At 36.4% G+C, this 16395-nt stretch overlaps 1 protein-coding gene across 16 annotated transcripts in view; it reads right to left on the reverse strand.

Moving 5' to 3' along the window:
* The window catches only part of FOXP4 (forkhead box P4), a 170957-nt gene that overhangs the window by 11759 nt on the left and 142803 nt on the right, over positions 1–16395 (reverse strand). For all 16 annotated transcript variants that reach the window (XM_034414574.3, XM_034414567.3, XM_087889538.1 and 13 more), the window contains one exon: positions 14512–14613. In XM_034414574.3, the coding sequence (XP_034270465.1) occupies positions 14512–14613 (102 nt within the window). The remainder of the gene's footprint in view (positions 1–14511; positions 14614–16395) is intronic.

Genomic DNA, 16395 nt, shown 5'->3' on the forward strand with positions numbered 1-16395 from the left:
CTATATATCAAAGAAAATCAGAAATCATTCTTTTTTTTTAGTTTTATTTTTTTCCTTTTGCACTTCAATATTCTTTCTTGACTTTTTTCTCTTTTTAAAACCTTTTTTCTTGTCTGTTTATCTTTTTTAATTTTTTGTTTTTAAAAATCAATAAAATTATTTAAAAGAAAGAAAGAAAAAGAAAAAGCTTGCACTTGACTTTGTTTTGCTATTTCTTGGACCAGGTGACCAAAATTTCAGGCAGCTAAAGAATTTGTCAATAGCCTTCAATCATCGCCACTGAACACTTCCAAATTGTGGGGACTCCGTGTCTCCTTGGGGCAGCTGTGCGGAACTTCCGCAATAGCTTCAGAGAATCTGCAAGGTATATTGGTTTGAAAATAGTAAAACAAGTTGCAACGTAATAAAATGGTTTTCCTAATTGCTTTGCTGGTGTTAATACAGAAACCCAAATGGTATTTGTTCTCCTGCATATTTTTCAATGACATTTTCACTTCACTTTCTGTGGCATTGATGGTGCATGGCTATAGTGTGAGGTTCAGATAAATACTAAATACAGTTTGGTGGATTATCTGTAACCAGAATAGCCTCACTGAAGATTACCTGTAATATATATCTCACAAATAGTGGGACAGGATGCATCTGTGTGTAAGAAAGCAAGAAGTGAGTTGAAGAGAGCAGGAAAAGAATAATGAAAATGATAAAACTTAGGAATTCCATTTCAGATAAGAATTGAATCTGTATCTCTACACAATTCCAACACTGAAATCAAAGATATGTTAGGTGTGCTCTGTAAAAATGCTGTTGCCATATTTGATATCTGGTTGGAATACATAGCTGGAAAACAAATGATGGATTTTTCCTATGGCTCACAAGAATGATAATGCATTTGGAAATATACTTCCCACTTCTCAAGGTAGGGTTGTGATTTTCTTGTTGGGACAGTACCCTGCGCACATTTGTTTCCCAACTAGACAACTGACCAAATACTATGATTTAAAAGTGAGTCTTGTTCTTCTGGGAATCAGAGGTCTAAATCCAAACCTAGATTTGATTTAGCATCAGTGTGCTATTTTATTGCTTTTGCCCACCTCCTGTAAACAGAAGGGTGACATTATCTTATTTTGTATACTAGTAAGAAATGTAATAGTAACATAGTGACTGTGATTTATTATTGGTCCCCTTTTGTTCTATGCTATTTTCACATCTTTCTGGAATTTTTTTTTTTTTTACAAGAATGTTCTGTTCAAATTTAGAAGCATAATTTTGTATCACAACGCCAATCTGATGGCTGACACAACTTGATTTCTGAAGGATCCTCAACTTTTTAGCATTTTGGAACTTACCATCTTTTATTCCTGTTTATCTTCCCACCAGTGGGTGGTAGCAGGGTTCTGTCAAGCACATCTTGGGTTTTTTTTTTTTTTTTGCTTCAATTCTGTGACTCCCTGCTCTAGGGAGGCCTTCTTGCCTGATTTTATGCAGCTTTTGTATTTTTACAGAGTATTTGTCTAATATCAGCCTTGGCTGCTCTGTTTGTTTCTTATCTTTGCCTTTTCTAATGATGTTTGCTTTATGCCTCTGGCCCAGCCGGTCTCTCCAGCTCAAATCCCAGCCATTTAGTATCTCCCTCAGCTCCTTACCATGTGTGCTGCTGTTGTCATATCATTGAAAGCCTCCTCACACCTGTCTCTTTATAGGCACTGGGCACTTTACCTCTTGGCACCTGTTTACTTCGCATTTGCCCAGCTTCTATTAAAAGAATACTTCAAAGTGCTATAGAAGGATATCTAAATGTTATCATCATTAAAACATTGAAACACTTTCTTTGTGTCACACGAAATATATACTTGCAGGAAAAAAAGCATGTCCTGGTGTTAAAATCTCTGTTCTACTCATTATTCCTTGGAAAGAAAAAAAAGACACTTTGTTTTAATTCTTCCAACGAAAAAGAAGAGCATATCTAGAACTTCCTGTGATAACTAAACAGCCATGTTGGAAGACAACTCATAAAAATAATTTAAAAGGGCGTTTTTCACAGGCAGGGGCTTGAAAGTATCATTCTTCAATTTGCAATAACATTTTTTTTCTAATATAGACAGGATGGCTTATATGTTTGTATCAATAGAGAACACAAAAAAGATGGACAACTTTTTATCCACCCCACTTCCTGCAAAGGTATAAACACAAACATTTGGATGTCCATTTTCTATCCTCACCTCACTAGTTCTAAACGGGAGTCTGTCTGACATTTTTCCAGCACTCCCCTCCTCACCCCATTTTCTCCAATGGAGCTCCACTTGCAATATGCATAGTATATGATCTGTTTAGTTTAGTAGGTACAACCAAAGTGTTTGTACTTGTAGTTTTTGAACCAAACCGTTAGAGGGAGTTGATGATTGGTCAATCTTTACACTAGTTTGTTTCAACTTTCAGTTCACAGATACCTATTCTGATTAACAATGTGGTTTTTGCTTCAAAGTAAGGAATGAAAATAAAAGTGTCATCTAACCACATCTTGACTCAGATCTGTCCCTATCATAAAAAACAAATATCCCAATAGCACTTGCTAAAAGGGTGATGCACTTGACCTTAGTACAACAGTCTAAATATAATTTTTACATGTCTACACCCAAAGAAAAGCAGCAGTAGCATTCATTATATTAGTACATATTATTTATTAATTATTTTTTGTATGAATTTTAAAACTTACAGAACACAATTTCCTTGTCAGAACATGGGTAAAACTTAAAACACTATAGGTCAGAGGTGTCAAACTCGATTTCAGTGAGGGCTGCATTGGGATTATGTTTGACCTCGGGGGGGGGGGGGCTGGCAACATGGTGGGCATGGCCAGGGGTCATGGCCATGGTGGGTGTGAAACGGAACTCGTGTCAGGGGCACCTGTGGTGGCCAAGTAGTAAGGCTGGACTTCCCTGACTTCTCCCTCACTTTCATTATAATCTTTCTTCCTTCCCTTCCCTTCCCTTTCTTCTTTTTCCTTCCCTCTTCATTCTCCTTTCTTCTTCCTTCCCCTTTCCTTATTTTTCCTTCCTTGTTCTCTTCCTATCTTTCCTTCTTTTTCTTTGTCTTTCCTCTTTCCCTTTCTCCTTTCCTGCCCGTTCTTGCGTGCTCAGATGGAAAAGGGGGAACATTCTCCTTTTGTTCTGAGTTTGTTTTGATAGCGCTCTGCCAGCGAAAACGGAGCCTGGGGGGCTGCACATGCCGCCCCCGCACTCCATTTTCGCTGGCAGAGTAACCTCAGGCCGGTCCTTTACTGTTTCCAGGCCGGCCCTGCTGGCCAGATCTAAGCACCCCACGGGCCGGATCTGGCCCGCGGACCTTCAGTTTGACACCCCTGCTGTAGGTGGTATGGGTCTTCCTCCACCCTCAGGCCCTCTACTAGAAGCCTGAGAGTTTGAAAGTACCTTAGTTGTTCCTAACACTGCACTCTTCTGGACAGGAAGATCTGATGTTGTTCCTGGAATCTGTTGGAGCCACTTAGAAGTCACAGCACTGAGTGCTCCTATCACCACTGAGACAACTTTCGTCTTTATTTTCCACATCCTCTCTAATTCCTTCTTCAGGCCTGATGTTGCTCTCACTTGATAATACGCCCACCAAGCGATGTCACGCCCACCAAGCCACATCCACAGAATCGGTAGTAAAAATTTTTGAAACCCACCACTGATATAGCTTAACCCAACACATAAATTTAGTTAATAGTGGTACTGTCCTGTTTAGAAATTCATAGTTGAGTATGATGTGTGATGCCAGTCTTAAGCAAACATATTACTGACTGTATCCATAAAATCCAAAGCAGACTTGGTGAATTAGTCATGATTGTTCTAAGTCCCAGAATATAGTCTCACTATGAATACTCACAAATAAATAAAAAGTCAAGAGGCTATTGAGTAGATAGTCACTGGTGATCTATCACCAGTGATGTTTTCACACCACAACTCCATGAGTGTGTGTGTGTGTGTGTGTGTGTGTGTGTGTGTCAACCTCCCGCCAATTTTTTTTTATTTTTTTTTTTTTAATTTGATTTATATGCCGCCCTTCTCCGAAGACTCAGGGCGGCTTACAATGTGCTCAGCAATAGCCTTCATCCTTTTGTATATTTATACAAAGTCAGCTTATTGCCCCCACAAACTGGGTCCTCATTTCACCTACCTTAGAAAGGATGGAAGGCTGAGTCAACCTTGAGCCTTGGCGAGATTCGAACCCTGCAGTAATTGCAGGCAGCTGGTCTTAAGCAGCTTAATAACAGGGTGCCTTAAACCCTAGTACTACCAAGGCTATGCACAGGCATTCACTTTTTAAAAATTATTTACCTGAGATGCAAGTAATAAATATGAAAATTCATATCTACAAATATTCTAGACAGGGAATGAAATGAATATATTACAGTTTTTTATGTTCCTTGTTGGGGAGAGGAGAGATTGTTTAAGAAAAACTAGTTTTAAAAAGTTAGGAAATGGCAGGTTAGGATAATGGAACTTAATGACAGTTCCCTTTCTTTGACATCATCTTTCAAACAAAGGGATAACATGTCACTATCAAATCAACTAACTTGGAAGGAAGATGCAAAGGTACAAAGTTGTACCAAGTTTTCCTCATAAAATGCAGCACACCTCATTTTCAACTGGGATTCAATTTAATTAATATAGAATCACCTATTTCCTCATTAGTAACAGAATGATTTGTAATCTTGGTGGCAAGTTCAGTGATCGGTTTGCACTTTAAACATCTATGAATGGTTAACAGTAAGAATGGTTAGCAGTAAGAACTGCTAACCATTCATAGACCAAAAGCTAATTAAGAATAGTAAGTAGCCACTTATGCAGCAAAAATTGATATACCAAAGAAATGAAAACTATGAACAATGGAAAATGCACCACACAAAAAGACTAAATATTTCATCAGAAATAGTTGATAGCCCACTGTGAGTCAGATACTGAAAGACAAAAAATTCATGAATTTGTTTGTGCTAAAATTAACAAGTTGATGCTTTCTTCTTCAAACATTCCTGAAATGGGAACCAATACCCACCCACTCAAAACAGGCCAAAGATATGATCCACTCAAAGTCAAGCAACAGGAGAGCAATATAGAGTACCCATTACCTTTTTCACCTGAATGTGAATGTGTCTTTTTAAAAGGCAACCCAAAAAATGCCTCAGATTCTGCTGCATATCATCCGAGTGATAGACAATGAGGCAAATTGTACAAGATTGGGGCACAGAGAACCTTAAATGAGACAAGAAACATGAGCAGCTACTCTGGAGCTTCTCTCTCCTTTCAGTAAGAAAAGGAAAGGTAACTGTAGAAATGACGAGAAGGAAATGCAGATCCCTCTTTGCAACTCAAAATTACAGAGAGCCACTTTTTTATTTTTATTAACTTAGAGGAATGCTTAACTATATTATTCACAGACATTTGCTTCTTCATCAGTTTTGATGTTTATTTCTGAACAATATATCAGTCAGCTGCACATTTTGTCCCATTACCCAACAGTCTTTGCTTGCCTACTTACTCTAGATTATTCTAATTCAAGACTTTTTATTCCCCTCACCCACCAACCCAGCAATCTTTTGTTAACCCATCCAGCAGCACTTTTTAAAGTCTGCATCTCTATCACCAGCCTTGCTTCTAATTTTCATATCTGTGACCTTACCCTTTCCTTTGTGCATCTCTACAATACTCTCTACTCATAGGTTACATATGGTCCTCAGCCTTCATTTTTGGGGCCTCATAATTAGGTTGCATTGGCAAATTTCACAATAAAATTTTCAGTGGCATGAACTGTACTAGTTTTGTGATTAAAATGAAGATGAAAGTAGATGCTATAATCACTGTGACCCTTAAGAACCCACCAAAATTTCCATTTTCAAAAAATAGGCAAAGGACATTTGTCTTGTCTGTGTGCAAATTTCTTCTTTGGAACATAAAATCTCATACATATGCCTTTGTAAATGTGTGGGGGTAGGGAATCCCCCTGTTTATGTGTATTTTAGCCTTTATCATCCTTAACTGATTCTAGATATGAACCATCCTTTTTAGCTACCAAGTATGGCAGGGAGTTTATTCATTTTTAAGACCAAGGGGAAAAATGAACAGTTTAAATCACCTCTTTTTCTCTGTAAGTCACGCTCACATTCAAATTTTAAAAATGAAGTGATAATTTGTATACAGTAAGGACCAACAATTAGATTTTTAAAAATCTATCGAAGCTTAGAGATGACTAGCAGACAGGATATGGTAGATCATTTGGATCAGGGCTGTCAAACTCATGGCCCATGGGCCTGATGCGTCATGTGCTGGCCACACCCATGCCTGATTTACCGAAGGGGAAAAAGTCACGATACATCACATGATGATGCCATGATGACGTGAGTTTGATACCCCTGACGTGATGAATATTTTTGTGGAACAATTAGCTACCACATATTTTAAGAATTTTGTTCATGCTTTTTGAAAAGTATTTATTTTCTATAACCTAATTCTTAAATCATATAACATAAATCTTAAGTCATATGTATTATAACATAAAGTCCAGATAGGTCAATCTGGATGGCACAATAACTCTACACCTTTCCTTTTAAGTTTGACAGCTTGTCTGACAACTGAAGCATCAGTATCTTCTTTTGTAGATTATGGATAAGAGGAAAAAAATAATTTATTCATTTATTCATTAAAGGATGGAAAGGATCTAAGAGATATATATGTTTGGTGAGTATTATTATTTCTATATTCTATATTATGTGCACTGATGTTATTAAGTTGGGTAATTAAATGTCGGCAAGTAAACAACCAAGGTGAGAGAATACTAAGAACTCAGTAGTTCAACCTTGAGCTACATACATTCTCTTCTAACTGAATGTCTATACTTATCTAATATGGAAATGGACAACATGTGTTCCTCAAATGTTCTGACCCACAATTCCCAAGATTACTCAAAATTGGCTGAGCTACTGAGAACTGTTGTTAAGCATCATCTTGAGTTCCATAAGTTCCCTACCCCTGAATACGTCTTTTTCATAAATTAATAATTCAAACATATTCAGTATGCAACAAGGTTGTTTAAATTCATTTGTCAAGAATTCTGTTACTGCAATCTTTAATTCACACAACACCAACAATTTCAAACATGCAAAGGTCTATGTAGTTAGGCTTCTACTCATTGAGACTTCCCTGAAAGATTAAAGTCTGTAGGTCAGTGTTCAAAGGCTGCCCTGCAAGTAGATGTATACATCTTTTATATGGATATTTGGATGGGATGACTAGGAAAGTTGGATAGTACTGAAATGAATCAAGTGAAGTGATCAAGTAGAATCTTTTTCATGCAATTCATTCATGAAGGAGGATATATTGCACAAGACATCTTACGGATCTGTATGAAAGAGAAGACCCCCCCCCCCCAACAATAGGGCAGCTTGCTTATTTTTGGCTTTTTACCTTGGGTTGATTCACTTCAAAAGCTAAATGTCTATGGAAAAGCACCTTTGGGACCTCAAAAGCTAGTTTGAAATTCAGATGAACTGTAGGTATAGTAAATAATATTTCCCATATAGTTATTAAATAATATTGCATGTATGTGAAACAGAGGCTTAAGTTCCCATTTTTAAATCAACATCACTTGGAACAACAATTGTTCTTTCATTCCTACAATAATTTGAAATTATTTCATTCTACAAAATGGATTTTAAATTTGTTTTAATACCATACTTACATATAACATAAAAAATAAATGGCAATAACATCAGAAATAGTACTACACTGTTGCATCTGCCTATATAGCATATAGGAATGCCAGTAAGAATACTCTTAATTCTTGTTAACAGAAACTATAAGGAAAACATAAAAGCACAAGACTATACACAGCTGATATCATTGCTAAAGACATCACATGCTGCTTGTGAATTTCACAGCGGTTGTATTCCCTGAAGCACTTTCATATCTGGTGTTTTCAGAACATGATTATAGCATAACATAAGCTATTACAGCTAAAATTTGTTGTATTGTAAATAATTACATAGTAGGAAAAATTCTTCCTCTGGCAGGTGAATTGACTAGGTGTCAGCTAATAATTGTTTTCTAGACTCCAACAACCAAGAATATATAATTCTTGAACAAGCAGAAATGAAAATTCTTTAAGGCCTCTATATTATACTTGAATAGGTTAACCATCTGCCACCATCTATGGGTAAAGCTCTGTGATGTGGTCAATCCCAATATTAGAGCTTTCAGCAATTTGTTATATGAGCCCAATATTGTACAATGCTTACATTAACCACAGGAAGGGTTCCTTTTCTCAAATAAAGAAAAAGGACGAGAAAGTATAGATGCAGATGACTAGCAAGATCCAGGGCTTTCAGAGAAGTTGAACTCCCTGTGTAATTAAATCAGAAGTCTTTCTATTAGGACAGGCTTGCAAAAACTAAAGTCAGCCAGCCAATTGCAACAGTAAGTGTAACTCCTTTCTCTAACATGCCACAAATTCCCCCATCCCAAATCAGAATATCAGAATATTGACAGCAGTATTTCCCCAACACTCTGCCGACAGAAAATTTGCAGCTTTTCTACACATTTTTCAGATATATGCTTTGTATTCTTAAGATGGCATATAGCAAATAATTTGGCATGCTTTAAAATGTAAATTTTAAAAGGGACCCGGTGGCTCAGTGGCTAAGACGCTGAACTTGTTGATCGAAAGGTCAGCAGTTCAGAGGTTTGAATCCCTAGTGCTGTGTAATGGGCTGAGCTCCCGTTACTTGTCCCAGCTTCTGCCAACCTAGCAGTTTGAAAGCACGTAAAAAATGCAAGTAGAAAAAATAGAGGGAACACCTTTAGTGCGAAGGTAACAGCGTTCCGTGCACTTTTGGCATTTAGTCATGCCGGCCACAGGATCACAAAGATGTCTTCGGACAGCACTGGCTCTTTGGCTTTGAAACAGAGAGGCGTGCCGCCCCCTAGAGTCGGGAACAACTAGCACATATGTACGAGGGGAACTTTTACCTTTACCTTAAAATGTAAATGTGTATCAGAAATTGGATGGATATAACTGTGCAGGTTTTTTTGCCACAGCATGGAAGTGATTTGCTATTGCTTACCTCTGAGATAGCTTTGAACTTCTCAGCCTGGCTCAGAGCCCTGGTGTTTTTTCTGGTGGTCTACTGTTTTGAGTATTAATTCCCACCTTGCTTAGTTTCTCTGCCCAGATGAGATGCTGCCATCTGCTCATCTGAAAACCTAAGTTGGTTACCAAAGGCCTTTGCTGAACTGCTCTAAAGGGGAAGCTTTACCTGTATTCATTGAGGTGCAGGAGGACAAAGAGACACTATACATGGGGATTGAAGAAAGAAAGAAGGGTCTGTTGTTGTGAAGGGAAACAAGAAAAATGAGCTACAAATTGAACTGTCCAGACTCGAGGCAGTTCAATCTGTATGTTACAGACCTCATATCTGTATCTGAGATCTATGTTTAATGCATGGTTTGGGTATGTGTTATGGTGTAGAAATAGAAAAATGGGCTACTGAACTTGAAGGCACAGTTAAAACTGTGTAATTGAATAAAGATACATGAAAATAATAGAAGACTTGGATAGAGGAATTTGCCATGCTTTTGATTTGGTATCTTCATGTCACAAAAAAACCATGAGGAAATAGGATTGCAAAGGTGAAAGACTGTTCTTTTATATGCAGACAAAATATCTTTGTTTTGCATGACAACTTGCCATGTCCACCTTTCTGCGGCCAGCTCAACACAGCCAATTTGCCATGGCCAATTTGCTTGGTCAACTCATCAGACAATTCAACAATTCAAATTAATTATTTACAATAATTTAAACATTATTTTAATTTTTATTATTCACATTTCATTTTGTTGCTCCTTTTGCATACATTCTTTAATGATTTTATTCCACCATTTCTTTGATAGTAGTGTAACTCTTTCCCTGTGGTGAGTTGTCCTGCAGCGAATTGGCCATGGTGAATTGGTCATGGCAAGTTGTCATAGACCCATTTTACAGGTAGTCCTTGACTTACAATTTGCAACTTTAGTGACCAAAGTTACAATGACACTGAAAAAAGTGATGTATGACTGTTTTTCACACAACTGTTTCAGCATCCCCACAATCATGTGATCAAAATTCAGATACTTGGCATCTGGCGTGTATTTATAATGGTTACAGAGTGCTGGGTCACCTTTTACAACTTTCTAAAAAGCAAGTAAATAGGGAAGCCAGATTCACTTAACTCTGTTACTAATTTAACAACTGCACTGATTCATTTAACAACTGTGGCAACAAAGGTTATAAATTGGAGCAGATCTCACTTAACAATAGTCTCTATTCATAACAAATTTTGGGCTCAATTGTGGTTGTAAAGAGTATCTATATAGAAAATCTATTATAGTGATTATGTAACTTGTCTAAAACATGTTCTACACAGTGAGGAATTAGCAATTTGAATATTATATGTGCTCCTGGAATAAAATGACTCAAAATGCACACCGCTATGTTTAGGTTTAGAAGTTTATGTAAAGATTTTGTGTTAGTTGCAGTCCTATATTTGGCAGTTTCATATTTAATCTTAAAAATAATCATGCATAAATCTTATAATCATACATACATTCATAAGAAGGAAAGAAGGTAGGAAATGACTTCTTCCTTTCTTTTCTGAAACCTTACAATTCATCTTCTGAAAAAAAAAACTATTCACAAACATTCCACATCATAAACAAAAAGAATGCTTCAAGCAGCAAGTTTGACCAGTAATTTTTAACTAGTACAAACAAAATTGCTTTTCCCTGGAAACAAGAAGTATCTTAAGAAGAAGTTATCCTCTGCCCACCCTCTGAAATCTCATAATGGGTTATTTCATGGATCCTCTCAAAGCATAAGTTGGACTAGAGGGCAGCTGCCTTCTCCAACAAACTTCACTGGCAAGTTCAAATTTCCATGGTCCCTCTTGGATTGATCCAAATCAACTCACTTCCCACAAGAGCCTAATGCCATGACCTCCTTTTCATTCTCAGAGTAATTTGCTGCTCTCAGACTTGTGTTTGCTTAACAAGCAGCAAGTTCTGCTTGGCCGTTATCAAAGTCTGACGGCTACACAATAACTCTGGCTTCCCGTCTAAGGGAGTGATTGTATCGGGGCCTGAGTGTGACACTGGCAGAATTATGTCATGTCTGGAGGATGGAATCTTATCGGGGCTTTGTCTGAAAGGCAAAGATGCCCAGCTGCAGGAACATGACACCCCTCCTCTGCTCTGGAGACAACCCTCTGCTTTTCTCCCCCCCCCCTCCTCATTTTTGCATCCCAAAAAGAACTAGTCTCTTCTATTTCCAGATATCACTGAAGCAAGGAAGGGCAAATAGATTCAGAGACAGAGGTTATTAACAGGTCAAAATACAAATTAAAAATGGAAATTGAGTACTATTTCACATGAAGAAAAATACACACACACAGAGACACTGCACACGAACTTCATATTTTAAGGATATACAGTACGGTTTTGCTAAAATATTAATCAGAAAAAAACAAACCCACAAAGAGGGCATTTTGGATTTTGCCAACAACAAGCCTTGGCACCTAATATTTTTAGACTGTTACTTTTCTAGACACTAGATAAAATTGGCTTGATTTAGGGGAAGCACACACATATACACACTGCTTGGTCCACTTAGTGTACTATTCCCTATAATCTACCATGATGGACCACAGCTCTTCTATGTGAATTCTTGTTCTCTATGATTGAGCTATGGACATCTTCCATTGCTCTCCACACAAAATTTGCAGATTCTGCCTTTGTTCTGATAAATTTTTAATTCCCAAGAGGTACTACAAAGGTGAAATCGAGACATGCATAAACATAATTATAGCCAGACTCAAACCCTCTGCTGTCATCAAAGATTTATGGTGATATAAGTATGTAAGTACTGTAACAGTAACTTCCTCTTTTTTATTTTACAATTGGAGGACAAGCTATACCAAGTGATCAGATCTTAATTAGAACCTCAAGAGTGTGTTCAGGATAAAAGCCTGGATACTGGAAACTATTATAAGACTAACTTGCATTGTAAAGTTTAACTTCTCTCCCAGAATTGAAAGCTAAGTTTGAGTTGAGTATTGCATGTTTCTCTCTTGTGAACACATACACACATGACTATCCTATTAGGACGCCATCTGTATTATGGCAAGTATTCCTTGTTATCTGAGAAACTAACCTGAATGATAGCTAGGTTGACTGAAACATCTATTTGCCACATGCAGTGAGATACCAACCCCCAGGTTATCATTAACCTTATTTTCTATTTCCAGCATCTTGAACTTCCCTTCTGCTTTTCTTGTACTGAAGCCACATGCATGCAGCTGCAGACCTATTTCTGCAGGCTTATAATGGAACAGACCGGTCACATGCTGTTGTCACCAACCCACACATCGTTATCCCCACCTCAGAAGCTAAAACACATTGTTCTGAAGGATGGAATCTAATACTCTAATCTTGTTTAATCATCCATGCATTTTGACACATTTTATGTTAAATTATCTGTTTATTGTGCTGAGGAACTATACATTCTCATCAAGAGAAACTATAGCCCACAGCTCAGAAAGAAAGCCATAGAGGCAGAGGAATATCTTGTGCTCAAGAAGGTGGAATTCATCAGTCCCGACAGTCTCACAGCCCCTTCATCCTAACTGGAAGCAACATAATAATGGATACAAAATGACTCAGATATCTCTTTTCTCCACTCTGGGTAATGGCTAAAGAACGGATCACCTTACTTGTGGAAGATATGGAATACGCCATATATTTTACTGAAGGAGAGATAAGAATTTTGTCTTCCACACGTATTACAGTAGAAGCAAAAAAAGAAAAGACAAGGATTCACAAGTCACTCAAATATCACTTTACTTATTTCACTAGATCATGTTAAGTCACCTCAAATACCCAAGTACGTTATATAGCACAATATATTCTTTACAATCTTCCTCTTTACTGTCACATATTAAGATCTTCAATGCAGATTTTGTGGAACATGGAATGAAATAAGGAAACTCAACCAAGCTACTACTAAATCATAGAGTGAATGTATTGACATGCAATTGTATATAACTTTTGTAAAATTCTTCATATCATGCCCACATTCAGAATACAAATAAAATATAACCCAGTTCAGCCATAAACACATTATTGTTTTTCTAAGGATAATTTCGAATTCAGTCCTGTATGTCTTCTACATTTAGAACATGTACACGTGCACATGCACATGCGTGCACAGACACACACATACAACCAACACACAATTCCACTTTGTGGTTAGCAACATTAGACAGAGCACAGAAAAGGAGTCAGAAATATAAGACAAAGAAATTAAAGTGGAAAAACAAAGATATCCAATTAAATTTAATATACACTAATATCATCACTATTTATTTATTAAATGTATATGCCACCATCTCATTATCCAAAGTGACTCTGGATACTGTACTTCTTCATACTCTCTTTGCAAACCTTATCTTCACTATGGCAATATAGTGCTTCACGTACAGAGAGTTCTCAACTTACAACCACAATTGAGCCCAAAATTTCTGTTGCTAAGTGGGACATTCGTTAAGTGAGTTTTGCCCCACTTTACGACCTTTCTTGCCACACTTGTTAAGTGAATCACTGCAGTTGTTAAGTTAGTAACACAGTTGTTAAGTGAATCTGATTTCCCCATTGACCCCAGGACACTGCAAATATGAGTCAGCTGCCAAGCATTTGAATTTTGATCACCTGAACATTGGGATGGTGCAATGGTTGTAATTCTGAAAAATGGTCATAAGTCCCTTTTTTCAGTGCTGTTGAAACTTCGGTCACTAAATGAATTGTTGTAAATTGAAGACTACCTGTATTGCCTTTTCTTCATTTAACTTGTAATCTCTGTTTACAAGTTAAAGTTGAGGAATTGATCAACATCACCCAGCAATATCTAAACTTCTAAATCTTTCCACTTTTCCTTCATATATTTGTATTGCAATGTACTTCTCGTTCATTCGTTCCATATGATCAAATCACCTCAATATCTCTTTTACATACTGGTCACTTAGTTTTGTACTTCTATTCATCCATTTCTTATTAATTCCTACTTCCCATCTCTTCTGGTTTTAACCACATGCACTTCTTAAATAAATCTATTCTCAATGTGTTCGACTCGAGTATCATGTAACATATTTATCTCTTAATACCATAAAATACAATCAATACAAGTAGGTAGAAAAACACTTACCTATAGTTTTCATTTCTTTCCATAAACATATTTTTTCATCACACACTATATACTACCCACATGTATACCATTAGCATTTCTTAATTTTTTTCTGACTCCATCCATTTCTCCATATTTATTAATCATTGCTTAATAGAGTTCCATATTTCTTTAAAAACTGATACTGTTGTGAAGAATATTTTATATATTAAATATAGCAAGGCTATATTTAAATCCTAGGTTAAATTTTACCTTCCATGTAGCTGTATTTCTCCTGAAGTAGGCAAACATCCGTGTGAACCAATTGTAGATTTCATTCAATGTTAGCTGCCTATCAGGTGTCTCAAGGATAGCCTATATTTAGACATGATAAAAAGTCACTCTCAGATATAAGACTCAGCATTTCTCATCACCATTCCTGGGTCAACTACTATTAAATATGTCAAAAGGGACTGACATTACTAGGGTATGTTTACAAAACTTTCACCCACTTGTTAAAAATGCTGAACCTAGGACAAAATTAATACATATTGATTTTTTCTTCACTTAATGATTAGAAAATGAAGTGGGAATTAGTGTGAGCAAAGTAGCCATATAGATCCAATATTATTGAGTTTTCCCATGGAATGATGTTACCCAGAAACCACAGGTTTTTAGTGAATTGAATTTATGACTCAGCAAAAGCTATATGACAAAGTGTTGAGAGTAACATACACATTTGTGAACCAACCAGTTGACATTAAAAATGTAGAAGTATCTAGGAACGACATACTGTAACATCATTACTTATCATTACTTATTCCAAGACAAAGCAGTAGAAGCCAGTAAAGGTATGTATTATGGACACAACAATGTGTCACCATGCAGCTGGGTAGCAAAAGAAAATGTAAAGACCATACAGTCTTTTTATTAAGTTGTATTTGTATCTTCAGAGAAATTCAATATTTGCTAATACCAGGTTATTATGGATTCCAGGAAGTGATATTCAAAATCCCCAAATACAATGAAATTGGTTCTTTCAATATTTTATTTTAAAAAGTAACCAGACCATCCAGCCTAACCATTTATTTTCTTTGTCTGAATGTAGAACACCATTTTGTAGGCTTAATGATGTCTAAAGTAATTTTTATTTTTTTAAAAATAAGTATTTCTCATTTTTTTCATTTAATTTTTAGTTAAATTAAAAATTACTCTTAATTTCTTAAAATTTTAATTTCAATTTATATGGCTATCTCTCACATAAGCCAGTAAATCTAATAAGGTTATCCATCTCACATAAGGAAGTAGATCTAATCTATGTAGATCAGGAGTAGCAGTGCTCAGGTAATACAGGTTTTAGATAGTTGTATGTAGCAGAAGATTCTCTTATGCAAATACAATAATATTCTGTTCTACATACAGTACTGTAGGCTTAACTGCTGAGAACAAGATCTGCTAAATAGTAAGTACAAAATTGCTGCTAATTATTATTCCCAAAGTACAAAAATGGAGCAGACTAAGCAAGGCAGGTACAGTAATCATGTCTCCAAGCTGAGAATTGTACTATACAGACAAAGACAGGTTATCGATATGTACTCAAGTGTTCTTCAAAAATTGGTTATGATTCTTATGCCCTTGCTTCTAATTATATAGCAAAAGAAGAGAACCCTAAAATGGTTCCTTCTTTTTTCATTTCATTTTTATTATGCGCCTCAGGATTTAGCAAAGTCAACAGAGAAAAGATAACAGGTTGGCTTTCACATTTACTAACTCAGATCAGACAATACTTCAGGCACTTGGCACAATCAGTTTTAGGTAGTGGTGCAGTTAAAAATGGAACATAATCAAAATTTGCAAGACTGGGATTATGATGGACACAGTAAATTTCTATCAGCTGTTAACTCAGCAGGGTTGGGATGTTTGAAAGAGTAATTTGATCTAACCTAATATTTTTACATATGTCCCTACCTGCACCAAGGGAAAAAATATTTGGGGGAGCTGCTAAATGAGAATATTTGTGTAAACTTTCAAAGTATCTCTTGGAAAAGCTTGTCAAATCATAGATATCCCAAAGTGGTTAATCTGAAAGACCTGAAAATAACAGGAATAAATTCTCAGGAAATGATCTAATTTAGACTTTCTTGCATAGGCTTTAAA

Source organism: Pantherophis guttatus, chromosome 3 (assembly GCF_059756535.1).
Source record: "Pantherophis guttatus breed Tessera chromosome 3, ASM5975653v1, whole genome shotgun sequence".
Lineage (NCBI taxonomy): Eukaryota > Metazoa > Chordata > Lepidosauria > Squamata > Colubridae > Pantherophis > Pantherophis guttatus.